This window comes from Alternaria metachromatica (assembly GCF_023757995.1).
Source record: "Alternaria metachromatica strain BMP 0045 chromosome Unknown scaffold_23, whole genome shotgun sequence".
NCBI lineage: Eukaryota > Fungi > Ascomycota > Dothideomycetes > Pleosporales > Pleosporaceae > Alternaria > Alternaria metachromatica.
The window spans coordinates 388,490-413,000 of NW_026055514.1; the positions used below are offsets into that span (position 1 = coordinate 388,490).

General features: G+C 53.6%; 8 protein-coding genes across 8 annotated transcripts; 5 read left to right on the plus strand and 3 right to left on the minus strand.

Annotated features, from left to right (window-relative positions):
* Positions 1–93: 93 nt before the first annotated feature.
* J4E83_008332 (uncharacterized protein) lies at positions 94–3,026 on the minus strand (the record flags this gene model as incomplete). Its single annotated transcript, XM_049335229.1, has 3 exons — positions 94–1,967; positions 2,200–2,376; positions 2,513–3,026. The coding sequence occupies 3 exons, from the start codon at positions 3,024–3,026 to the stop codon at positions 94–96; spliced, it is 2,565 nt and encodes an 854-aa protein (XP_049185768.1).
* An 861-nt stretch (positions 3,027–3,887) lies between these two features.
* On the minus strand, positions 3,888–6,639 carry J4E83_008333 (uncharacterized protein; the record flags this gene model as incomplete). The annotated part of the gene is made up of 3 exons (XM_049335230.1): positions 3,888–5,387; positions 5,577–6,365; positions 6,415–6,639. The coding sequence occupies 3 exons, from the start codon at positions 6,637–6,639 to the stop codon at positions 3,888–3,890; spliced, it is 2,514 nt and encodes an 837-aa protein (XP_049185769.1).
* Positions 6,640–6,923: 284 nt separating this feature from the next.
* J4E83_008334 (uncharacterized protein) lies at positions 6,924–7,547 on the plus strand (the record flags this gene model as incomplete). The annotated part of the gene is made up of 7 exons (XM_049335231.1): positions 6,924–6,960; positions 7,020–7,042; positions 7,095–7,128; positions 7,180–7,214; positions 7,277–7,303; positions 7,356–7,425; positions 7,483–7,547. The coding sequence occupies 7 exons, from the start codon at positions 6,924–6,926 to the stop codon at positions 7,545–7,547; spliced, it is 291 nt and encodes a 96-aa protein (XP_049185770.1).
* Positions 7,548–8,488: 941 nt separating this feature from the next.
* On the plus strand, positions 8,489–8,978 carry J4E83_008335 (uncharacterized protein; the record flags this gene model as incomplete). Its single annotated transcript, XM_049335232.1, has 2 exons — positions 8,489–8,519; positions 8,635–8,978. The coding sequence occupies 2 exons, from the start codon at positions 8,489–8,491 to the stop codon at positions 8,976–8,978; spliced, it is 375 nt and encodes a 124-aa protein (XP_049185771.1).
* Positions 8,979–13,073: 4,095 nt separating this feature from the next.
* SCD1 (Scytalone dehydratase) lies at positions 13,074–13,726 on the plus strand (the record flags this gene model as incomplete). The annotated part of the gene is made up of 3 exons (XM_049335233.1): positions 13,074–13,110; positions 13,157–13,212; positions 13,262–13,726. The coding sequence occupies 3 exons, from the start codon at positions 13,074–13,076 to the stop codon at positions 13,724–13,726; spliced, it is 558 nt and encodes a 185-aa protein (XP_049185772.1).
* A 1,559-nt stretch (positions 13,727–15,285) lies between these two features.
* J4E83_008337 (uncharacterized protein) lies at positions 15,286–17,580 on the plus strand (the record flags this gene model as incomplete). Its single annotated transcript, XM_049335234.1, has 5 exons — positions 15,286–15,485; positions 15,594–15,698; positions 15,753–15,893; positions 15,948–16,719; positions 17,356–17,580. The coding sequence occupies 5 exons, from the start codon at positions 15,286–15,288 to the stop codon at positions 17,578–17,580; spliced, it is 1,443 nt and encodes a 480-aa protein (XP_049185773.1).
* Positions 17,581–19,592: 2,012 nt separating this feature from the next.
* Positions 19,593–20,828, plus strand: J4E83_008338 (uncharacterized protein; the record flags this gene model as incomplete). The annotated part of the gene is made up of 1 exon (XM_049335235.1): positions 19,593–20,828. One exon carries the CDS (start codon positions 19,593–19,595, stop codon positions 20,826–20,828), a length of 1,236 nt encoding a protein of 411 aa, XP_049185774.1.
* Positions 20,829–21,106: 278 nt separating this feature from the next.
* URE1 (Urease) lies at positions 21,107–23,904 on the minus strand (the record flags this gene model as incomplete). The annotated part of the gene is made up of 6 exons (XM_049335236.1): positions 21,107–21,427; positions 21,507–23,186; positions 23,235–23,618; positions 23,671–23,697; positions 23,742–23,828; positions 23,884–23,904. 6 exons carry the CDS (start codon positions 23,902–23,904, stop codon positions 21,107–21,109), a joined length of 2,520 nt encoding a protein of 839 aa, XP_049185775.1.
* Positions 23,905–24,511: the final 607 nt, after the last annotated feature.

The following is a 24,511-nucleotide window of genomic DNA, read 5'->3' on the forward strand; positions in this document are numbered from 1 at the left end:
TTGATAATCTACCTAATCTTAATCTACATGATACATATGTAACCAACATAAAGTCATTTCATCGTAAGCGGCCTCAAGGGGGCCGACCGAGGTCTAATAACCTCTTCCTGCTTGGTCTCTCTCAACTAGACCCGGCACACCGTAGTCTGGACCGTGTGTTTGCTCTTCCAAGTGTTCTGTCCCATGGACGGCACCACTACCCATGTCATCTTGAAATGGGCTTTGGAGCCCGTGCAAACCCCAAAAGGTGTGATTCACGTTGGGGAAGATACCCGCCACTGAATCCTGCCTTTGACCGACTTGTTGATATGGGTCATGGCCATGGATAGCACCGGGATTTGGTGCTACCTGAGCACGACCATCATGGTTGAGGTAAGGGCGGTACTGTTCTGCTGCGTTCTCGAGGTTCGAAACGAGGTGTGCGTGCTGCCAGTTGGGTTTGGCCGAATAGCAAGCTGCATTGGTGGAATAGTGCAGATCGTTGTTTGCATCCACTGGAATCAGCTGTCCATGTTCGCCGACAGCAAGCCCCATGGTTGCGAGCTCATCGTGCTCCAGTCCAGCAAGCGTATGCAATCCCTCTTGTCCAGTGCTTTGGCTAAGGAAGCCTCCATATACCTGGGGGTTACCAGATTCGAAGTTGCCTCGGAATCCCACGTGCCCGTCGTTGAAGTTGAAATCATTGCCTTGTGTGTTTGGCGATGCCATGCCCGAAGGGCGTGACAGTGCAAAGCTTTCGCCAGAGAACTCAGTGGTAGTGGTAGCCACCGAGGTGTCGAGGTGGTCTGGATCTGGTTGCATTGATCCGAGGACATCGACAGGGAGAGGTGGTGGCAAGTAAGCATGGTGAGACTCAGTCTCGTATGAGTGGTGGCTTATATGTGTCTGTGCCAAGTCCAGTGGTAGTTGTGTAGTTTGGTAATAAGGCGTCGCAACTGTATGTGTAGACGTTGGTATGGCCGGAGTACGCTTGTGACCATCTTCCGTGTCTTCTGAATCTTCAGTCTTGGATATCGCCTCATAACAAGATCTTTCTCCTGCAGCTGACCGGTGATCAGCTAACCTCACGGAACGCCACTCAATGTTGCCCACTTCTGCAGATTCACTCGTCTGCTGGAACCTCCAAAGAACTGTAGTGAGGCATCGGATCTCGCCTGTGTTAGCAACAACACCATATATGTACTGTATTGCTACCAGGTGTTGAAGCGATTCTTTGACACTTTCCTCGCTTCTGTGCGTCAGATTCTGGTTCTCTCTCACATGTCTCGCCCATGGCTGCGTCGTAAATTGGACGCATAGAACACCTTGAGAGCCTTGGGGGTCTCGCCGATACTCGCAAGTGGATCGTGTTTCCTCTCGGTCATGCCTCGCGCGGTCAAATTGCGGGTCGATTACGTTGTCGCCGCTGTTGTAAAATCGCGTCATGCATTCGACATAGTCGTATCTTGACAAGTCGGAATGCGAGTGAAGATCGAAGATGATGGTTAGGTCGGCATCTGGCGGCATCTCTGTCATCAAGGCAGTAGATGCGGTACCGACCAACACTTTCCGACCGTTCTCCATCCATTCCTCGGTCTCGGATCGGAGGAAGTCAAACTCGCGGTATTGATGGCGCCAAGAGGCAAGATCTACAATATCCGAGCTATCGAGCCTGCCATGCGATTGTGATTGAGCCAAACAGTGCATAGGCTGGAGATCACCCTCAAGGAGGATCTTGAAGCCCATGACTGCGAACGAAGAAGACAGCGCATCAGAATCCGGGCCGGAACCCAGGGTGAGGTCGGATTGTGGGCCGCTGCAATGCGGCAAAACGTGCGGCGAGGAGGTACTGGAATCGGATTTGGTAACAGACTCTGTGCGCTGCGCATGTTGGCGGCCATGCAGCTGTGACGAATAGGATGATCGGGCGGATGTATTCGTAGATCGGCGCTTAGAGACGTCCTCTGGTGTGGCCATGTAGAGTAGGACTGTCGTGCAGGTTAGTCTCATTTTGGTAGTCCCTAGCGGAACCCTCCCAATCACACCAGGAATAGCAACCGCAAAGCCACCGCCACTGCCTTCTAGAAGAACTTTGGAAGATAGGAATGCTCTGACGACTTGAAACTGGATCGACGCATGCGGGATCGTTGCCCCGATGTCATGGGCGAATGAGAAGAGGCTGATGCCGATCGTTACACGATGTACGAGACGGGCACTCACCAGCAGGAACTCCTCTGAGCTTGTCCTTGAGGACCTGGAGATGGCTGGAAACCTGTTTGCGGTCGCGTCTGATACCGGTGTCTCTGTAAATAGAATCCTGGATCAGCTCATTCCGCCCTCGCTGGGTGCCTTCGAGCATGTATTTCTTCCTTCCCATTGGCGGCCATCGTACGAGTGCTGTAGAGTGTTTGTCAGATGTTGGGCTGGAATCGTGAAGCTGCGTAATCATAGGTGGTGGGAGAATAGAAGTGGAAAACGCAGGTAGTGAGACAGACGTACTGCGAGATGCAGTGTAATGAACGTGAAGACTTACCCGTCCAGAAGGCTTGTTCTAAGAAGTCAGGCCAGACAGTCTTGTCCTTCTCTTGCTGTAGTCCCTGGGCTTTTCTCTTCTCCTGCTCTTTTTTCTCTGCAGCGTCTCTCGCGACGACTTCGGCCGGTGTGAGAGCTGGTTGCTTTTCGCGATATGTCTGGTACTTCTCTGACCGCTGAAGTAGCTTGTATAGTCGCCCGAGTTCGCATCTGATCTGCTTCTCCGACCTCTCGACGCCGAAGCCTGCCAATCCAATGTGTTGTGCGTGTACATTGCCCGTGTAATAATTTCCTGTCGCGACGCTCCGCTGTGCGTGAGAGCTGTCGGAGGGGCTGAGACTGCTTCTTTGTCCCACTTGTGGCGAGGCTGTACTGCTATGAGTGTTGTGAGACTGCGCAGCGTAACGCTCCTGGAGGACGTCTCGATGTTGTGGCGATCCATCGACCGGAGTACCTTCCAAGAGGGGAATGTCCGCCGACAGCCTGGACAAGGGCTGGGGTGACTGGACCTGCATGGCGGCTATGGCATGCAAACCTCAGAATATGAAACCAGCGATGATAAGTATGGATGAGACTTGAAGTACAAAGCAATGAATGTTGAGCAGTTGAAGCAACGAGTGTGGTGAATGAGGACGAGAATGTAGCTGGGTATGCGGCGAGGTTTGCAGATGATTGCATTGATAAAGTATGGTCCAGATGACGGGCCCTAGGCAGGAGGACTACATGATAGGCACGTAGGCCATAGCACCGACCGTAGGGTGCAATACGACTTCCGCTAGCCGGAAATTGATAGAGGGGCCAGTCATCGGGGTGACAGTCCAGTACCACAAGATTAAGATTGGAGTGCGTCGTGCCTTCATCATGGCCTCCAAAGAGTCCCAGTTCGACTTTTGGCCATTGATCACATCTCTCGTGAAACCTTTGCTGTTGTAATGGTAAATGTAGCGTGGTTAGCAGAGTGATCAAGGGCATGGAGTCAGACTGCCATCTGTTCGACAGTCACCTGATTGGCCATAGGCGAACAGAGCCATCACGGACTGCTCAAAGCAAGGATAGAGGTCAGTGTCCGCAAACAACAAACTACGTCAAGTCTGCATGATCGACAAACGTCTCGTTCATGGCTTCTTTACTCCCTTTGGAGTAGTCTGAAACGCCGTGTGGTGGCCATGCCCATTGATGCAATCCACTGGCGATATACCCTGTCGAAACTTAGAAAACGGTGTTCTAGATATAGCGTCGTGCAGCAGGTCAAAGCACCCTACTACTTCCTACGGACCGCGGCAAAGGGCGGCCTAGCTTGTGTGGCCGGGGAGCAAGGGATGGCGTCAAGGTATGACGGAGTCGCGCGCGCAACTCCTATCGGAATACTCTTGCGCTCAGTCGTCTAGATCATCGGTGCCTGCAACGTTAAACTTCTTGCGACCACCTTCTGTAAGGCGTTGCAAGGCGACCTTGTTGGCCTGTGCCCCCACCTTCTGTTGCATCTTCTCCAGTTCCTTCTCTGGATCATCAGACTCCGTCTCAGCAAATGCAAGGACCAGGCGACGGCCCAACAAATGTGTGTTCTTCAATGCGTTCATGGCGTTGACAGCATCGCGTTTGGTGGTGAACTCTGCGAAACCGAAACCACGTGAGGAAGCGTCGAACTTCTTGGGCACTCGTACGGATCGAAGCTGACCGTAAGGAGTGAACAGAGCACGAACATCCTTTTTGCTGGCTTCGAACGGCAAGTTCTTGATGAGAATCTTCGTGCTTGCCGCCTTCTTTGCTGCATCCTCGTTGCGGCGTTCTTCGGCGGCATCGGCGCCCTTGTGGGAAGCTTTGATGAGAAGCTTGTGCCCTTCGAGATCGTGTCCATCCATGGCTCGCAAAGCTGCAGTGGCAGTCTCTGGACTGTTGAATTCGACGAAACCAAAGCCCATGGACAGCACGCCTCGCTTGGGGTCGGTCTTGGTCTTGACAGTGGCACTCCGGAAACCTGCCAGAGGTTTGAACGCCTCCGTGAGACGCTCAGTTGTGGTGGAGAAGTTCAAGTTGCGCACGTACAAAGTGGCGGTGTTTGTAGCCTCGGGCTCAGGGTCGTCCACGAGCAGGTCAGTTGCAGAAAGCTTCACACCGGGCTGTGAGGACTGCAAAGGCTGGGCGGACGGCGTGGTCTGCACAAAGTTGGTTGCGACACCTTCCTTGAACAGATCCTTGGGGGCCTTTTCCAGGTACAGGATTGAATCTTTCATCTTCCGATACGACAACGACATGAATGCAGTCTTTGCTTCCGCAACGTTCGAGAACTCGACAATAGCTGTCATACCGGTCGGCGGCATCAGGAATTTGGTCACTTTGCCGTGTTCCTCGAACAGTTTGCGGAGCTCATCGGCCGTCACGGTATGAGGTACGTTCTTGACGAGGATAGCCAAATCACCTTTGGCGCTGCGTTGAAAGGCCTCCAGGTCAACGCCATGCTGCGCAAAGTACGACTTCGTCTCTTGGATAATGTGTGTCTCGGCATGCGCTTGCCTGACTGCAGCGTCTGACGAAGTGGGGTCGAGCAGCTCACCTTTGCTGATGCCCATGCGACTTGCGATGGTGGACATAACTGCATCTGCATTGAGGTAGAGCGAGTTCCAATTGAACGTGGCCTTGACCGCCTGTTGTTTCCTTCTGATCTCCTTTTGCTTCTTGAGAGGCAGCTTGGAGATCTCGTAGTCGTCGAGCTTGGTATCTTTCTTCACTTTCGCGGAGATGATGTGAAGGAGGCGTCCCTGGAAGATGGTGTTGTCGTTGTCAAGGTAAGCTTCCACTGCATCGCTCGGGTTCTGGAATTGCACGAAGGCGAAACCTTTACCCTTGCCATCTGCCTTCTTCAACGGCACATGCACCTGTCATAGTCAGCAACTATTCGCACAAGTGTACGTGAGTAATCCAGGAGTGGTTGCCGCTATCAGATAAGAAAGACATCTACTAAAATACTTTCACAAGGTAACCTCAGGTGCCGAAGCATCAGTTGTCCCTATCTTGACGTTCATCATTGCATGGGCGGGTAAAGAAAGAGATGTATGATGACTTACTTCCTCGAGAGCTCCGTGCTTGGAGAACTGTTCCTTAATCTCATCTTCTGTCACCTCGTAGTGCAGATTTCTGAGGTACAGTCGACCAGTCTCGCGAATCTTGTCCTCCTCATCAGGCGCGGCAGCAGTATCGGTCTGCTCTTCCACCGGGGGTTGTGGCTCTGGCTGTGCGTCGGCAACGACCGGAGAAGGCTCAGCAGGTGCGCGTGGTTGGGCAGCTGGTTTCGGTGCTACAGCGACAGGAGCCGTGCTAGCTGATGGCATTTCATCATCTTCCACGAGCTCCAAAACCCTGTTCGTTCTCGACCGCAGCCAGTCCTCATCCGTGACAGGTCCTTGTTCGACGGCTGGCGCTACTTGTACGTCCTCCATCGCGTCATCACCTACAGCTTCTGGTGGAATGGCTGCTGCGCTTGGTTCAGCGGACGTTGGCTGTGGGGCTGCTGGGGGTGACGCGGTCGCAGGCTCTTCAGCGATCTTTGGCTTCTTCGAGATGACTTGATATTCATCGTCGCTCTCATCCTCTGGTACAGCAATCGCCGGTACGGCCTCTTCAGCGGCTGCGACAGGTGCTTCATTGAGCTGGGTATCGCCATTGGCCCAGATGCTGGTCTTAGACGGCGGCTGATAGACCTCCAAGAACTCCTTCAGCTTCGGGTCCTGCTCGGCTTCCTCTCGTTTCCGCTTGAGGTCGTTCTCTTGCCGTTCCGGTCGGTACTCGTCGCTTACTGGGGCGCTCTTCTCGAGTTTCTGCTGCCGCCGTGACTTTGGCAGTTCCTTGTCGGCAATCTGCGCATGTTAGCCCCGCTTGTCGCCATGGTGGTCGTAAAGTACATACAGGTCGCGCAATCTCTGCGTAGATCTTGGTGAGCTTGATGAAGGTCTTGTTGAAGTACTTGACAGCCTTTGCAGCATCTTCGGGCGTCTTGTAGCCAACATAGCCGATGCGTCGGTGGTTGAAGAACTTTACGTCAGTGATGGGAAACTTGGCAAAGTGTTTCCGCACGTCAGCCTCGGTGAAGTGAGAGGGCAAATTCCTCACGAAGATACGTGACGACTCCATGCTGTAAAGCCTTGCCTGCCCGGGTTGTGGTGTCGTGGGAAGAGTAGTGGATGTCAGTGTCGCGTTCTGAAGAAAAAAGTGAACGACGCATGGGCCGGCAGTCCACTAGCGCGCATTAGGCTCACGGGGAAGGCCCGAGCGCAGACCGCCGCGAGCGCCTGCTCAAACATCATGACAAGGCCCTGGACAAGCCTCACTCAACCACGCGCATTATAAGAGCTCGCCTACTTTGAAGGAAGCTACACCAAACCACTCAACCTTTGATACACATACAGATCAACACCATGGCCAGCGACAAGTCAGATGCCCATAAGCAGGATGGTAAGACCCCTTGTTCCTGTCAACACGTCTGCCAAAGTACAAGCTAATGCAGTATGCAGCTCAAATCAAGTCTGCAGACATGGTAAGAGATAGCTAGGCTGCTGCTTCCGGATTCATATTGACATGTGTGACAGAGCGACGAGATGCAACAAGAGGCCATTGAAGTCGGTAAGTCAACTGCTTTCGACATACCTCGACGGATACGCTGACATGTTGTAGCACAAACGGCTATGGAGCAGTTCACTATCGAGAAGGTGGGACTTCACTATCCGCTCAGGCCGAGACTATTCTAGGACCGCTCTGACTCAACTTGTAGGACATTGCCCAGTACATCAAGAAGGAGGTAAGATCACCACACTCAGGGCTGTTGGAAGCGCGCGCTAATATCTCCGCAGTTCGACAGCCGGAAGGGTGCTACATGGCACTGCATCGTCGGCCGCAACTTTGGAAGCTTTGTCACGCATGGTAAGCTGAACTATCGTACTGAGACGTTTCATACAACGATGACTGACTGGACTACAGAGACGAAGCATTTCATTTACTTCTACCTCGGTCACTGTGCTATCTTGCTCTTCAAGACTCAGTAGACGAATGCGACTGGACCAAGCCGCCCGTGACCTCTGACAGTCTCATCCATCCTCTCTGCTCAGGTCTTTCTTGTGGAGCCAGCATTAGGTCTCTTTCCAGGTTGGGAGACACTACCTCACTCTCACAGTATGGATGTTAGCCTTCAACGGAGGTTAATGGGCTCTGCGGTTCATCGGCGTTGACATGCGAAGGATAATGAAGGGCTTGTACTATCCTACCCTAATGACTGTCACGAGTCTCTTTCCCACGAGAGTGGCTTTAGAGGCTACCGCTCGATACTATAATGAAGCGTTGATGCTCAAACCCCATCAGCTATCCGTGATTTGCCTCGCGATCCTGATCAGGTGACTAACATCCACTGCGAATCACGATGCAGGCGCAGCAGTCCTCTTCAGGTAAGAGCTAGCCGTCGATCAACTTCTCCTCCACAACCACTTCAACGCCTGAACGACATGTCAATGATACCATTTGTGGACTTTTGTACTCTTTTGAATGCGATGATTCCCGTGCCAAAGAATCAATGCGTGTGGGGTGCGTACGTGGATATGTACATGTGATAGCCGCCGCGCTGGCGGACTTAGCCGCTAGCCCCCAGGCCAAGTGTGGCTGAGACGCATCGATGATGACGCAGCTTCCTCGGCGCCAATGGTTTTCCACCAGAGACCAGAAACCCGCGCCTCCCATCGCAACACATTTCAGACGACTCTACTTCCTTCCAGACAAACCTCGCGACAGTACATAATCCCCTCAGCATTACGCGCTATTGCATATACGAGCATCACACACGAACAATACCCATCGACCGAACGCGAAGCATCCGTACCACTTGTCGCACGCGCATCGTTCCACCAGCCCGACCGCGACGAGACATCCGCCCCCAAATCGGGAAATACACGTATCACAACGAGTACTGCGCTACACGCGCATATAACCCGCGATCATGTTCTTCTTCTTTACCTGCGGAACGCACAGTACGTCACCCCATCGTCCAGCATGCAACCTCACTCTCGTCCTTGCCTCCCGTTCTCCAGCCATGCCAATTCGTACCCCCAACTCTTCAAGTCCACAAGCTAACACCCCCTCTAGCCTTTACATCCGCCCTCAAAGGCGCCGAACACATCCAACTCCACTGCCAAAACTGCGGCAACCCCACTGGCAAAGTGATGAAGCGCTGGGAATGGTTTACATTCTGCTTCATCCCCGTTATCCCGTTCAGCCTGAAACCGTATAAGGAAGTTGGATGCCACGTCTGCAATTTCTGGCAGGACATCAAGTACCGTCCGGAACCCGAACTGCAGCAGTTCGGCGGTGGGGCAAAGGTGCAGGGTGGTGCTATGCCGATGAATGGGTATGGTGGACATGGTGAAGCTCCTGGTGGTGGTGCGCCAGGGTATGGGCCGCCGCCGCAGGGTGTGCCGCAGTATAAGTAACTGGGGAAACGAGAAGGCGTAGTGGAGTTGAGGGGTGTGTGGTGTGGCGTTCGCGGTTGAAGTCTGGGGACGGCATGGAGCATTGGGAGATACCAACGGAGCATGGAGCGGAGCGGTTGATGTTCAGCCTGGCCCGTCTTGTTGTTGTTTCGCACTTTTATCTGGCGTTTGGGATTCGCATGATACTGATACCAACCTATATCCTTGACATTGCTTCTAATCGAATACTACGCACCTTATGAACGATGCACCATTCTCACTCAAAGTATGCGTTAAGCATAGCCACTCAGCCTTTAACCCATCTCTTGTAGGTTTGAGGTCGCTCTATCTTGTCATACTCAAACTGATTGCAAACTTTTCAATACATGAACCTGCCATTCCGGTTTACACTACCTATCTGCCCTATCTTACATAGCTTTACGACAAACCAGCTATCTTCGCGTAAATTGAGAATCGTCCTTCTGCACAAGAAGACTACATGAAGTGTCTCACATGCATCTGCCACCCAACTAAACAATGTGCAGAGTCTCCTCGTTGCCTATTAAGCTGTTAGCACAAACAATAAGATAACTTAGAACTGCGTTGGCAAAGTATAGCAAGGGAGCTACATACTAGTAATAAGTTAGCAAGATATCTTCAGAGCTATTCGTGGCGGCTACTTTACCCTAGCGGAAGGCTGGACACATCGAACCCCTTCCGGGTTTCCAATGTCATGTAACAAATGCGCTTGTAGGTGTTCGTTGCCCTATTCACCTGTTGCAGAACCAACATGGCATAGAGATATCCCTGTCCCACCTTGTACTGTCCCATATCGTACACGCTCATGAGCAGCGTTTTGACCTGTCCGGTAGACACGACAGCCCTCTTGCTTTCCGAATGCCCCGATTCCGGTGGACGATCGATGTAAATTTTGCGCTCGCATTTCTTCCAAGCCCGATGGTCTGGGTATCTGATTGCTTCGCCTGGTTGTGGTGCGAAAGGCTGATACGTGCCTTCAACGTTCGCAAGCAAACTGCGCCCTCGCAAAGTTAACTTCGCGGAGAGCAATTGCCCATATTCGTCTCCTCCTCTTGCAGGGACAATTTCTTTCCCAACGTAAGTGGCTAGAGGCGTGGAGTGTGAGAGCCATGTTGGCCATCGGACTCGCCCCACGATAGATCCCCATGACCATGATGGTGCACGCCATGCTGTTGGTGCGCATGATTTGTCCTTATGATCAGAATACCACAGTAAGTCGTACATGATGCTGCTCTCCCATAACCCAGCCATGTAGGCCGACTTCTTCATCGGGTACAACTGTCTGCTGACTCCTTGCAATGCTGGAAAGCAGTCCGTTTCGTTAGACAACTCCGCATTAGTGTATTCGCTGACAATACCATGCCAAAGAGCTACGCACTCCGCCGGACTAGAGTGACGTATTGTGTTGAGGTATTTAGGGCTGCGCAAATTTCTGAAGGGCAATGTTGTGGCGTCCCACCAGAACGAGCACTCGCATTTGTTCTCTGTCCTACAAGCCCAGAACATCTCTTCGGCTGTGAAGTGTACCAATCGTCGGGATAGCAGACATTCTTGTAACGTCCAGCCACGCGTCAGTAATGGATATCGGCCATATTTCCATGCATAATGGTCTATGCTGGGCCGAACGCAAACGTCCAGCATGGAGCCGTTCGTATCCGGGTAGGAGAACTTGCTGACAGGACGTTCCGGATGTTTGCGGAAACAGCCTTGCGATGGGACTTTTGCGTCGCTGGCAGCAATGGTAAAGTCGGCACCGGAATAGATCTGTGCCATTCTGCTGCCTTCTCTTCGCCAGTCTTCATGGTCACCTTGAATGATACAAAGACTGTCGATCCACAGATATTTGTATCCCAACCGGTATGCGAAGGAGATGGCATCCTGGAATGTTTGAGGGAGTTTCTCTGAAGGGATTCTGCGCTTGTGTTCGGTCAGGGTCGCCGTCGTAGTTGTCCTAATTGTAGCTCCTCCCCAGCAGTGACTAAGACAAACATAAGGCTTCACTTCGCCGCGGGTCTCATACAGCTTGATGTTCTTTGGATCTTGGATCAGAACGACGCGAGTTGGGAGGCTTGATCTAGCACCCTTGCACAACTCGTGTTTGTGATCGCAATCTCGTAACCACGAAGAGACTCGTTGAACAGCTTCATCAGAACCAGAGTCTGAAACGGCTTCATGCGGAAGACGTGGTATTCGCCACGGATTGTTGCGACCTGAAGACATTAGTTTGTGATTAACACCTTAGCCATCAAAAACTTACCTTGTGGATCGAACACCTCCCATGACGCATCTGGGTAGCATTCCAAGACAAGTCGTGACTGTTCCACTCTGCAAGATATCCTTTGGTTCAAGCCAAGCTCGAACGGCCGATCTGAGCCTTTGGTGACCAGGGCACATTTGTGTACAATACCACATAGTGTTAAGCAACCGGCACATCCCTTATCAGCGGAAGTCATCAGAACTCCAACAGTGACTCCGCCTGCGACCGTAGGCCACTCGTTATTGTAGCATACTTTGCATTTCTTCGCTTTTGCGTAAGCGGAACTGACTCGTTTGACACGATCACCACCAAACTGACTCGACGCAAAGATACGCATGCCCTTCGCAGGAAGAGGCTTCGAATTGCCATCTCCGGCCCACCAAGATGGCGGTTTCCACCTGAGTATGTCTGTCATCTCGAGTCTGTTGGGACGACACGAGTTTGGCTGGATATTCCGGAACTCCACTGGACAGTGGTCGTGAGGCAAGTGGAGCACCTCATACAAGAAAAACACCGAACTGGTATGCAGGCTACGTTAAGCTAAAACCTTGCGAAGGCGGTGACCCAGCGCCAATGTAGGCTCCAGGCTGTTCAGTTCTTTCCTAGGTTGTCGTGGACAGCGCCAATGTAGGCTCCAGGCTGTCCAAGTTTTTCCTAGGTTGGCGTGGAAGCGATAGGTAAGGGAAACAAAACTTCCACGAGCACGATCGGTACGAAGAATTCAGAGAGATGAGGCAAGTTTGCACGAAGCTCGTTGTGAGCTCTCAGAAAGAGCGCGCTGCGGCGATTTATTCTCAACATCGTGGTAAGACAGAGTTGAGTGCTCCGTACAGATGCAGAAGCGCTGGGTATACGATTGGCTCGCTTTCTGTGATCACACTGCATGCTGGGGTCTGAGATTGATGCCGCGCGCAAACAACTCTACCCATCGCCAAATATATCCCTTAAGCGCGAAGAGAGAACGAGCAGCCGCTCTGAACGGCGTCTGGATGATCTATTCATGATGATCTTCCCAGCAGGATTGGAGGTGGTTGCATGATCGCAAACTTTGAGGGTCAACCTGGTCTGTTCGCGAGACATGGTTGGCGAAGTAGGCAATTTAGGCGAAGCGGTTTCTCTATCGTTTTTTCAGCAGCGAGACTCATCAAGCCTGATTGAATAGAGTGCGCATTTGACTTAGACTGCGGTCTAGTGCTGGTACGAGCTGACCATTAAGGCGGTACTTTGGTATACGGTATGATTGCGAAGCTCTGACGTCGATGGTCGCTGGAGTGCTGTCTGGTGCGTCACCGCAGTATCATCAAGCCCGACCTAAAGGCGCTGGCTCTGAGGTCCTCAAGTGTTAAAACTGGGTCGACGCGCGATCGGTCGCGACTGCTATATCTGGAGATGAAGGAAGTTTGAAGCCACGGCGCACCATCGGAAGGTTTGGTGTTTCGGTGGCCTGTGCGCCTTCTCTCTCCCGCGAGGGGTCGCGGCAGCAACTGCCCTGCAGCACATCTTCGACGTAACTCCACTATCCTAGTGTAGAAACATGTCGGCAGTGTCGAAACATAGGGACCTCCGAGTCTAGAAATGTACTCGGCCCCGTTTCGCGACCGCTGGCACCGCACCGGCAGTCTCGAGTATGCGGATGGCGGAACCCCGTTGGGCGGGGACCCGAAGCCAAACGTCGCAGAAGGGGACGCAAATAGAAGTGCTGGAATATGGAGCACGACAGATATAAAGACGAAGGGAACGATGGGAGGAGATATAATTGCAATACCATACTATAACAGTAACACTTTCGCCTACCAGAACCACCAGAAACAAAAGTCATCATGTTTGAGAAGAACGAATTGAAGCCGACGTTCGATGGTTGGTCCTCTCTGCGGTCTCTTGCGAGCATGACTAACAAGCTCAGACGTTATGGGTTGCCAGTCGGCGTGCTATGAGTGGGCAGACAGCTACGATAGCAAGGTCGGTCGACATGCAGCGCTGCTCAGCGATAATCACTTACACATCACAGGACTGGAACCGTCTGAGCAAATGCATCGCCCCCACATTGAAGATCGACTACCGATCCTTCCTCGACAAGATCTGGGAAGCCATGCCTGCAGACGAGTTCGTCGCCATGGCCTCGGACCCCAACGTACTAGGCAACCCTCTCCTCAAGACACAGCACTTCATCGGCGGCACGCGGTGGGAGAAGACTGCAGAGGACGAGATTACCGGGTACCACCAGCTCCGTGTGCCCCATCAGAGGTACACCGATGAGTCCCGCACCAAGGTTGCCGTCAAGGGCCATGCCCACAGCTTCAACACGCACTGGTACAAGAAGATCGACGGCGAGTGGAAGTTTGCTGGATTGAACCCGGATATCAGATGGTTCGAGTACGACTTCGACAAGGTGTTCGCCGAGGGCCGTGAGCAGCTGGGCGAGGCCAAGGCTGCCGCTGGCATCCCAGAGAAGGTCCCTGGCCAGGCGATGTAGGATGGGATAGGAATCTGCTTACTAAGATACCACTACGAATGATAGAAGACATTACAACATTGTATTTGATATCCCTCAGTCTGGTGTACGTGTTCCAAGCGCACAACGGTCGTGATATGCGTCTGTCGAGCTGGTTGGATGCAGGCCTCAGCGGCCGGCCGTCTAGCTGCAGGCGGTGGGACCACTGAGAGAGGATGGAGGGGCCCATTTGGGTACAGGTGTGTGATTCGACCGGCGCAAAACTGCGCGGCTTGAGTACAGAGTCCAGCGATGCGGCGCGAGCATGGGTGAGATATGGATTGGAAAGGCTGCAGACTGCAGAGGCTCTCGGTGAGGCACCGCCCCGCACATTGCGAAAGCCCGGTGACGACTTCTGGCTGCAAGTCATCTACGCGGCCAGGGGTGGGTCGCCTATTAATAACGCAGAGCAGATCGCACGCAGCCGGCACCGTTCTTCATCTGGTCGATGCCAGCGTGGCAGCCGTGTTGAGCCTCTGTAGCGAGATGCGATGGGCCACTCGCAATGGAGCCGCTTCATCCTTGGGTCGCGCAATCCTTGTATCGATCGAAAGCTTAAACCTGCACTGGTCTACGCCATCCGCGTCCCCAGGTTCGCGCAGTCATCGCTACCAAAACCAAGCGAAGTAAATCCTAGCGGATTCTCGGCGCCGTACATCATCTGCAGTTCTTCGCTCTTCTACCGACCCCGCCCACCGACCGACCTTCCTCCCACACTGCCCAACACCTGCTGTCGTCGATCGTCTTTCCTCTCCGATTTCTCGCGTTTGTGGTGTTTGGATCTCATCTGCTTCTCCAGTTCGCCGGTGTCCTTGAGATTTTTCGGTATGTATATCTCATGAGCAATTTTCATCTCGTCTTGGCGGGCCGCCCACTGCACAATTTCGTGCACCGGGGCATGGGAGCTGCGGACTGCACAATCAATTCGGCCACCGCCCGTCTGCTACGCGATGTGCGTCCATCGCCTACTGACGTCGTCGTCTGCACGGACTTGGTCGCGCGGCCTGCAGCAGCGCTGCCACCAGCCCGAGCCAGCGTCGCGCATCCCGACGCGCTCTCACTGCCGTGGGTGTTGCGAGCACCTGTCGTGACATGGGCCTCGTGCGCCCGCCGCATGTGATGCCTGACATGAAAACTACGGTACTGACCCGCCCACTCAGATTTCGTTCGAGCTTCCTCACGGTCACTCCTTCGCTCTCCCTCACCCACACCCACTCCTTCGTGCGCGACCTGGAGTTACTGTCGCCGCTTTTCCCGACTATCTCCTAGGCGTGTTCCTTGGCCTGTACTCTCTACTGCCTCCGCGACTGCAGTGATAGAAGGAGCCGGATCTAATCGGTAAGTGCAGCCTGCCACCCTTCCAGCTCCTTCACCCTGCTCCCGCTGCCTGACCTCCTGCGCGCACACTCACCGGAACTAACAATTGCTTTTTCTGCGCAGACTATATAAACGACGCTACGGTTCTCTATCATAATTAGAGCTCATACCCTTACTCCCCACCTCCGTTAGCTCAATCGACTACCCCGCTTGATCTATCAGTCATGTCTTTCAACAACAGCTACGGCGACCAATTCCAAGGCCAGCCCCAGGGCGACATGAACAACCAGACCCCGCAGCCCGGCGACATGGGTCAGCCCATGGACGCTTCCGGCAACGGCTTCCCACCCCAGGGCAACATGGGCCCGCCAGGCAGCGCTGGTGGTGACGGCCAAGGCCAGGGTGCGGGCAAGACGACTCTCTGGTGAGTCTGCGGACGCGCCCGAGTTGCGAATTGCGCATCTCAGATGGCGATGTGCGCGCTCGGGTGGCCCTTCACTAGGTGGGGCACATCGATGCTAACATGGCGCAGGATGGGTGAACTCGAGCCCTGGATCGACGAGAACTTCGTTCGCAGCATCTGGTACAACATGGGCGAGACTGTCAACGTCAAGATGATCCGCGACAAGTTCTCCGGGTAAGCATGGAGTCCACACAGGAAAAAGTCTCCAGGCTAACTACCGCATAGCAGCAATGCTGGATATTGCTTCGTCGACTTCGCGAGCCCTGATGCTGCGTCCAAGGCCCTTAGCCTCAACGGCCAACTCATCCCCAACTCCAACCGCCCGTTCAAGCTGAACTGGGCCTCCGGCGGTGGTCTCGCTGACAGGAGGCAAGTCTCACCCGGCTACCCACATACGACAGTGATCACTAATGACTCGAACAGCCGCGATGAGCGTGGTCCCGAATTCAGCATCTTCGTTGGAGACTTGGGCCCCGAGGTCACCGAGTTCGTCCTCGTACAACTCTTCCAGAACAAGTACCAGTCCACCAAGTCCGCCAAGATCATGTCCGACCCTATTAGTGGTATGTCGCGCGGCTACGGTTTTGTCCGGTTCGCTAGCGAGGAGGACCAGCAAAAGGCCCTCACTGAGATGCAAGGCGTCTACTGCGGCAACCGCCCCATGCGTATCTCCACTGCCACACCCAAGAACAAGAGCGGTGGTCCCGGAGGTCCCGGCGGAATGGGCGGCATGCCTCAAGGCGGCGGCGGCCCCGGCATGGGCATGTACTCTATGGGCGCTCCCCCCATGGGTGGCTACTACGGTGCACCCCAGCCGATGAACCAGTTTACTGACCCGAACAACACCACTGTCTTCGTCGGCGGTCTGTCCGGCTACGTCACCGAGGACGAGCTCCGCTCCTTCTTCCAGGGCTTTGGCGAGATTACATACGTCAAGATTCCCCCAGGCAAGGGCTGCGGCTTCGTCCAGTTCGTTCAGCGCCACGCTGCCGAGATGGCCATCAACCAAATGCAAGGCTACCCCATCGGTAACTCTCGCGTCCGTCTTAGCTGGGGTAGGTCCCAGAACAACTCCGGTCCAGCGGGCACCCCTTACCGCCCTGCACCACCTCCACCAGTTCCCTTCGGCCCAGGCATGGGTATGCCCCCGCAACACCCCTACGGCGGTGGCGGTGGCTACGGCCCGATGATGAAGGTAAGTCCAAAAGACATGTTGCGGTTTTGGGTTTGATGCTAACTTGACTGTAGTAAGCGCATTCTTTCCCTCTGTATTGCTTGCACGGCGCTTCTGTCATGGTTCATCCCGTTGGCTTACTGCAACGATCCCTTTCATGACTCGGCATGACGAATTTCGAGCGATTTGGTCTTTAGTTCTATAACGGGCGGTTCTCCAAAAGTTCTCGACTTCTTCTCACGACACTCATCTTGCTGGAGGGCCATAGAAGGGAGTCTTTGTATAACAGGCCATCTATTCTCCCATTCGGGCTTTCTTTCTAAGCGTGCCACTCATCTTTCTGGGAGCATAGGGATGTAGCTAGTCATGCATGGGCCGGATGCTGCTTTCTCTCGACTTGCCTTTTCTTCACGATTGTGCGCTGCTCCTCGCAGGATTGGCCATCATTTCCAATCACACGATTCTTCTATTTCTGCGTGTTTGGTTGCGTGCTTGCTTGCTGGCTTGGTTGATTCGTCTAACGTTCTGTTCCAAGTGCCTTCTAGTCTTTCCTTTGTTAGTTTGTTGTTGGATCTCTTAGCACGCGCAGAGTCTACCACCTCGTTGCTCTCCTTGGACATCTTGCTAACGTCATTGTGTAGCAACTTTCCCGTCCAGGCTGGCCAGCCTTCCCCTTACCCGCCGTCGATGAACGCAAGCCTCGGTGGCCAGCGACCCGGCAGCCAGAACGCCCCTTCGGCCAACCCTGCCGGCCAGAACAGCACTCCCACGTTCAACAACTACCGCTTCACCCCCACCCAGCCCAACGGCCCCAACAGCCCCGGCTTCGGCTCGCCCGACTTTGGCGGTGCCTTCTCGCAGCAATTCCCTCCACCGCAGTAACTGCGCATCGTACGCTCTCGCATTGGTTATACGCATATCAGATACTGTTTTGCCGCTTTAGCAAGGAGTTCTTGGGGCATGAAACTTCATTATCACGACGTGGCTATATTCTTTAACTGGGGAATGAAGGCATAATGCTTTAGCGAGGCGTCTGGCGAACAAGAATTATATGGTATACCCATGCAGCAAGAGAAGGCGTCAAGAGTCTGTTTCATTTCTATCGTGGCGGGAGGTTCGCGTCTTTGCTAGAAGATTGCACTTCTTTTGAGGTTTTGCGTTGAGTTGCCGCGTACGCTGTGGGTATTTTGGGAGATGTCTATCGAAAGAAACGTCGCAGACTGATGGTTAGTGGGTTCTAGTACAAGGTCGCTGCAAAGGTCCATGGAGGGTACATCACAGACTGACGGTTAGCGAGTTCTTAGTAGAAGGACTTTCTGAGAGATGCTACATGAGCATGCTGCAATATGCGTTTTGATCTAGTCATGCCCATTTTATACAATTTACACTTCATCGCATTTGCACGAACCTTTGACGATGTGAGTTGCCTCGCGCCATGACGTTGTGCCGTGATAATCGTGCCTTCCTCATCACTGGACCTCGGGCGTACCCGCCGTCGATCAGCCCTCAACCCTCATAAACAATGGTCTTCCTCCTCCTCTCCACAAACACATCCGGCACAACTGCCAATTGCTTGTTGCTCTTTTGGACCCGAACAGCAGCAATCGCACGCCTGCCATGCGCTACGACGATTGGGACGTAATCCTTTTCCCTAAGGACTCTCATGTACCCATACAGGAGTTCAAGACCGCCTGCTATGTCTCACCTGAGGAATGTGAGTACCCTGCTCTACTCCCACCTGCATGCAGACGTCTTATACCTGGGCGTCAATACTGATAGCATGTAGATGGCCGCCAGTTGCCCACTTTGACCTCTTACATCAGCACTCTCCCGCCGTCCACACCGTTCCGTATCTCCGTACACTCATGGGCCACCGCACCGAAAGCCTCGGCACTGATCGAGTCTCGACGAAGGGCGAACCAGAAGGTTGTGTACACAGTTCAGGTGGTCGTTGATGGGGCTAGAGTCTTGTGAGCTTCACACCATGAGCTGTGGACATGGGACCACGATGCTGATTAGCATAGTCGTGGCTTCTTCGACATAACATCAAAATGGCCCCAAGAGATTAGTATGTCCCACCCAAGTCAATGTTGCATCACCGTTGGACTGACGATGTGTAGCGCAAGAGAAGAGATCACTCGCCATCAACGAGTATCCATCAAGTCAACGGAAACAATGCCTCGAGTTCCCGCCCTTTCATCAACAGACCCTCATGCAGAACTCATGGAATGCTCACGACCCCCAAGGACGAATAAAGATAATGTTGTCGGAACAGTTGATCATGAAGACGACAAGTCCTGGAGAGGTAGATCTTGGCACGACCAACGACATTGTTTGCTTCTCCTTCCAGCATGCTCCGAAAGGTACATCGAAGGAACTTATACTCCTCATTTATGGATCCCTAATAAGAAACAGATGTCCTAGAACAGGCGGGCATCTCATGGCCCATCCGAAACCCTCTATACCTTCCCAATGCGCTCGAGCGAGCCACGCACCTGTCACACATATCCCCGACGAACTCTCGGACACCGAAGGCCCGGCCCTTCCCAGGCGATATCAATATGCAGTCGCCAGTCGCGCAAGCATCGGCATTCGCCTTTGCTAGATCGCAGATTCCCTTACCCAATCGACGCTCTAATGCGCATCTGCCCCCCATCTCACAATTTGCGAAGCCACTGCCAGGTTTCAGAAACAACGGTCGCCCAGGCATATGGGATGACAATCTCAACTCCCTTATAGATTCTGCCGACGACGTTAGCATGGATACGTGGTCAACAAGAAGGACGTCGGGCTCGACCAGCGATATGGCCATGCCTGACTACATGTATGCTTCTTCACATCTGTCACGCAAAAGTCAACCATGGATGCCTGACAGGTCTCAATACGATCAAAGCATGAGTACAGAGTGGGAAGATCATCCGCCAAGGAAGGACAAAGAGAAACAGCTCGTTGTCACCCTTCGAGATGACCAGCTAGGGCAGATCATCCAAGCTATGAGTCCACCAAAGCAGAATCGTGAGCTATCGCATGGATCCGGCAACCAACGCCATGAGAATACTGGTCGCCTACCGACTGCTTACAACTACTGTCCCCCCAAATCAGACATCAACCCACCTATCAACCGCCCGTCGTCGGCGGCCATGGCGCGCAAGCCATCATACTCGGACTTCAACAATGCCCTACGGAACGCATCGAATAAGCAGTCACCAAGTAATCAGCGGTTCCACGATGCGATGAATGACAAACAGCCTACGATGAATCACCCCTCCTTCCCAAGCAACAAAGAGAATCGCCCGCCTTCGCAATCGCGATTGCCTACTGCGTTTCCAAACGCGAACCGTGTTCCGACGCCGAACCCCTTCGCGCAAAGGCTTCCAACCCATAACTCAGATATCTCCATGAGAGACCCATCTCCGGCACGCTCAAGTATGTTTAGGTTCAGTCGGAGCGAAGCGCCACCCCCGACCATCGAGCCTGCTAAGTTTGGGTCAGCCCACGGCCCTTCAGCTGTGAATATCAGGAGCCGGAAGGAAGTCCTGACATCTGACTCACCAAGGCTGTCTGATCAAGCAATGCGCCATGATCAGAGTCTGCTACCATCATTGAACTCAGGTCCTCGGACTGCACATATACCCATCTTTGAGGATAAAGACGAATCTTCGCACAATAACCAGAAGAAAATCCCTGATGTAGTGGAGATCATCGATTTGGACGCCATCGACCCCCATCTGAACACCAATGCTTCCTTCGAGAGCAACAAGCTGTCTCCGTTCAAGCCCTGCCACAAGACTGGAGTGTCGCTTTCAAGCATCGACAGTACTGGCCGTCTGGAGAGACAGCTCTACAGTGCCCTTGGCGAAGAACTAGGCAGCTTTGAACATCATATCGACACCTCAGGCATGGGACCTGAACTTGCACAGGCTCTTGGTGGTGTCACAGCCCACTCCGATCTCAGCGGCTCCGGCATGCTGAACCCAAACGCTCACGAGTTCGAGCCAACGACCAAGCGGAAGAGGCAGAGTACTTTGGGTGGCAGTCGGGAGAGAAGTCCGATGACTAAGAAAGAGAAGGCTGACTTGCGAGCTGGCAACGATCAGGAAGAGGTGGTGGTGTGCATGAGAGGAGATTGAGCGTATTCTTAGTTTGACGATGCTTTCCGGAGGACTATGGGCTAGTCTTTTAGCGTTTGTTTTCTGAGCGTTCTAAGCGTATTGTTGTACTTGTCAGTCTATCAGGGCTAAGACTGGGTCTTGCTTGTTGTATGAATAGTCAATAGCTCGTATGAATATCAAAGCACAAACTCTGTCTCTGAGAGCCTATCGGGCATCACGTTCACAGCCAGGAGACAGAAACTTACAAAGCAGAACAACCTTACTAAACATCAGAACTAATTCTTCAATTTCTTTCCCTAATAAACAAAATACCCCTGCGTCAACGGCAGCGTCTCCGCAGGCTCAGCCTCACAAACCATACCATCCGCCTCGACCGTATATCTCTCAGGATCGACCTTCATCTTCGGCTTCGTATCATTGAACTTCATATCCCTCTTGCCGATATTCCTACAATTCTTGACGGCCTCAACGCGCTTGCGCAAGCCATAGGACTTGACGACGCCAGACGCAATGGAAGCTTGCGAGACGAAAGTAATGCTGGAGGAAGGCACCATGGGTGCGAACATGGGGCGCATGATGATAGGCTCGACGGTGGGGATCGAGGCGTTGGGGTCGCCCTGGGTTGTGTTAGACGGTCGTATGTTTGGGGAAAGAGGACAGATTGTTAAGGGAAGAAGAATGAGAGGGAAGACATACCATCTGAGCATACGAGCAAAACCCACTCTTAACCACCAAACTCGGCTTAACCCCAAAGTTCCTCGGCGTCCAAAGCACAAGATCCGCCACCTTACCCACCTCCACACTTCCCACCAGATGCCCCATTCCCTGCGCTATCGCCGGGTTAACAGTATACTTACTAATATACCTTTTAACCCTAAAGTTATCCGCATCCGTGCCCTCATCTTCCTTGAGCGTACCGCGCTGCACTTTATTCTTGTGCGCAGTGTTCCACGTGCGGAGGATGACTTCGCCGCAGCGGCCCATGGCCTGCGAATCAGAAGACATCATGGATATAGCGCCGAGGTCGTGCAGGACGTCTTCAGCGGCGATGGTCTCGGCGCGGATGCGGGATTCGGCGAAGGCGACGTCTTCGGGTATGTTGCGGGAGAGGTGGTGGCATACCATTAGCATGTCGAGGTGCTCGTCGAGCGTGTTGCGTGTATATGGGCGAGTGGGGTTTGTAGACGAAGGCAGCACGTTGTCGAGTTCGACGACGCTGATGATGTCGGGGGCGTGGCCGCCGCCTGCGCCTTCGGTGTGGTACGTGTGGATGGTTCGCCCTTTGATGGCGGCGATGGTGGATTCTACAAAGCCGGATTCGTTGAGCGTGTCCGTGTGGATGAGCGTTTGGATGTCGTATTCGTCGCAGACGGTCAGGCAGGCGTCGATGGCGGCGGGGGTGCTGCCCCAGTCTTCGTGGAGCTTGAGGCCGCAGACTCCCGCTTCGGCTTGTTGTTGGAGGGGGCGGAGCTCGGCGTCGTTGCCTTTTCCTGTTATGCCGTAGTTTACGGGGAGTGTGTCGATGGCTTGGAGCATTTGTCGGATGTGCGTCTTGCCTGGAGTGCAGGTTGTTGCGTTTGTACCCGTGCTGGGCCCTGTGCCGCCTCCAAGCATAGTCGTGATGCCTGATGCTATAGCCTCATGTGCTTGTTGAGGGCAGATGAAGTGGATGTGGGAGTCGAAACCACCTGCTGTTACAATCTTGTGCTCAGCAGAGATGACATCGGTACATGAACCGACTATCAAGTTGGGGTCCACGCCGTCCATGACATCTGGGTTGCCTGCCTTGCCAATGCCAACGATCATACCATCTTTGATTCCAATGTCCGCTTTGTAGATGCCAGACCAGTCGATAATCAAAGCGTTTGTAATGACGGTATCCAGCGAGTCTTTGTCTGATACACCTCCAGCTTGTCCCATGCCTTCTCTTAGTGTCTTGCCTCCTCCGAAAGCGCACTCGTCGCCGTATATGGTCATGTCCTTCTCGACCTTGATCCAGAGGTCTGTGGCGCCTAACCTGACCAGGTCACCGGTCGTCGGACCGAACATGCTGATGTAGGACAGTCGCTCCATGGTGCAGATATCGATGTGCGCAGCATCGCCATACGGTTCAGGCTCGTGAAGGAAGCCGCCGGACTTCAATCTCTCCACGATGCCATTTGTGACCGACATGTCCTCGATGAAGCCTGAGGCGATCTGGTTTCCGCCCTTTATGATCTTGTTACCACCAATCTGTACCAGGGTGACTGTTTTGGTATCGCCGGGCTCGAAACGCACCGATGTGCCTGCGGGGATGTCGAGGCGGTATCCATGAGCTCGTACACGATCGAATTGGAGTTGTGGGTTCGTCTCGATGAAGTGGTAATGCGATCCGACCTATATCTTGTGAGTCGCATGCCCTGTGATGGCATGGTAGTTGCATACCTGAATTGGCCGATCTCCCATGCTCTTCACCTTGAGCTTGATCCTCTTGCGCCCCTCGTTCAGCTTGATTATACCAGCCTCTCCCTTGACAGCCACGATCGCGCCTGGCTGCTTCGTACTCTCGTAGACACTCGCATCGGGCAGCGGGAACATGTCGTTCGACGGAATGGGCAGGAACGAGCCATATAGCGCCTTCTCAAGGTCGCCATCGTCGGTGGACACTGGGTTGTGGACAGTAACGAGGTATGTGCCGGTTGGGAAGGTGCCTTCGACCATCAATTCACCGAGCGACGCGACAACGGAGGGCTGTACATGGCGGCGACCGAGCATCGTCGTGCCAATGGACATGAGGTCGGCGACAGAGTGGTTTCCATCGCGGATAAGCTGTGTGCATTCAGCATGCGACCGAGGATGCGCGCGAAGTCGGAGGTCGTACTTCCTGGAGGTTGTTCGCGATCAAAGCCTGGGAGTATTAGCAGCGTCCACGCGATATCATGTGAGACTTACGGTAGCTTCAGCATGATTCAGCTTCACTCCCCTTGCCAGTCGACGTTGCGCAAGGAGTCCGAGCTGCGATATGACGAGCTTGTCAAGCTGTGACGCGATGGTCAGCAGGGGCCGCACGCGTACATGGCACCATGTTACACACCTCCTTTGGGCACAACTGCATATTGTAGAATCAGAAGCAGCCAAGATCTGGAGCGATACAACGCGTCTCCAGATTGTATTTGAATCCCCACCATCCTCCAGTCCGACTCTACCGCTACAGGCCTCACCTCTTTGGGCCATGCTGCGGGGTTCGCTTGCGATAAAGACGCGCGCTGATAAGGAGCTTACGTCCGCGGCAACGCGCTCTCAACCTTCATCCGCGACATTCATGGACGCAATTCTAGGCACATATCTTCCGGCAGGCCATTCAGGTGTCGCGAATCTGCGCGTGCCTGTCGTGGTTCGAGCTAACCTCAGCATGACGTAGGGGTTATTGGTTTCAACACCAGCACCACTGAGACATGCAGATCCACGCCTTATTCGGCCTATGCCACCAACCTTCTTACCTATCTTGCTCCTATCCTACCTGACGCGTCTCAGGCCTTCGTCCCTTCTCCTTTTTCAACACACCTGCATCGTGTCGCAGCCATGATAAGCCCAGATCCAGACTCACCAGAAATACCGCCGTAGCCGGTAGCGTCGATGACAACGCGGGCACGCACCACATCTTGATACTCTGTGACCGTCAACCCGCGCGTCTAGCGAACGCCATCTTCGACATATCTCTA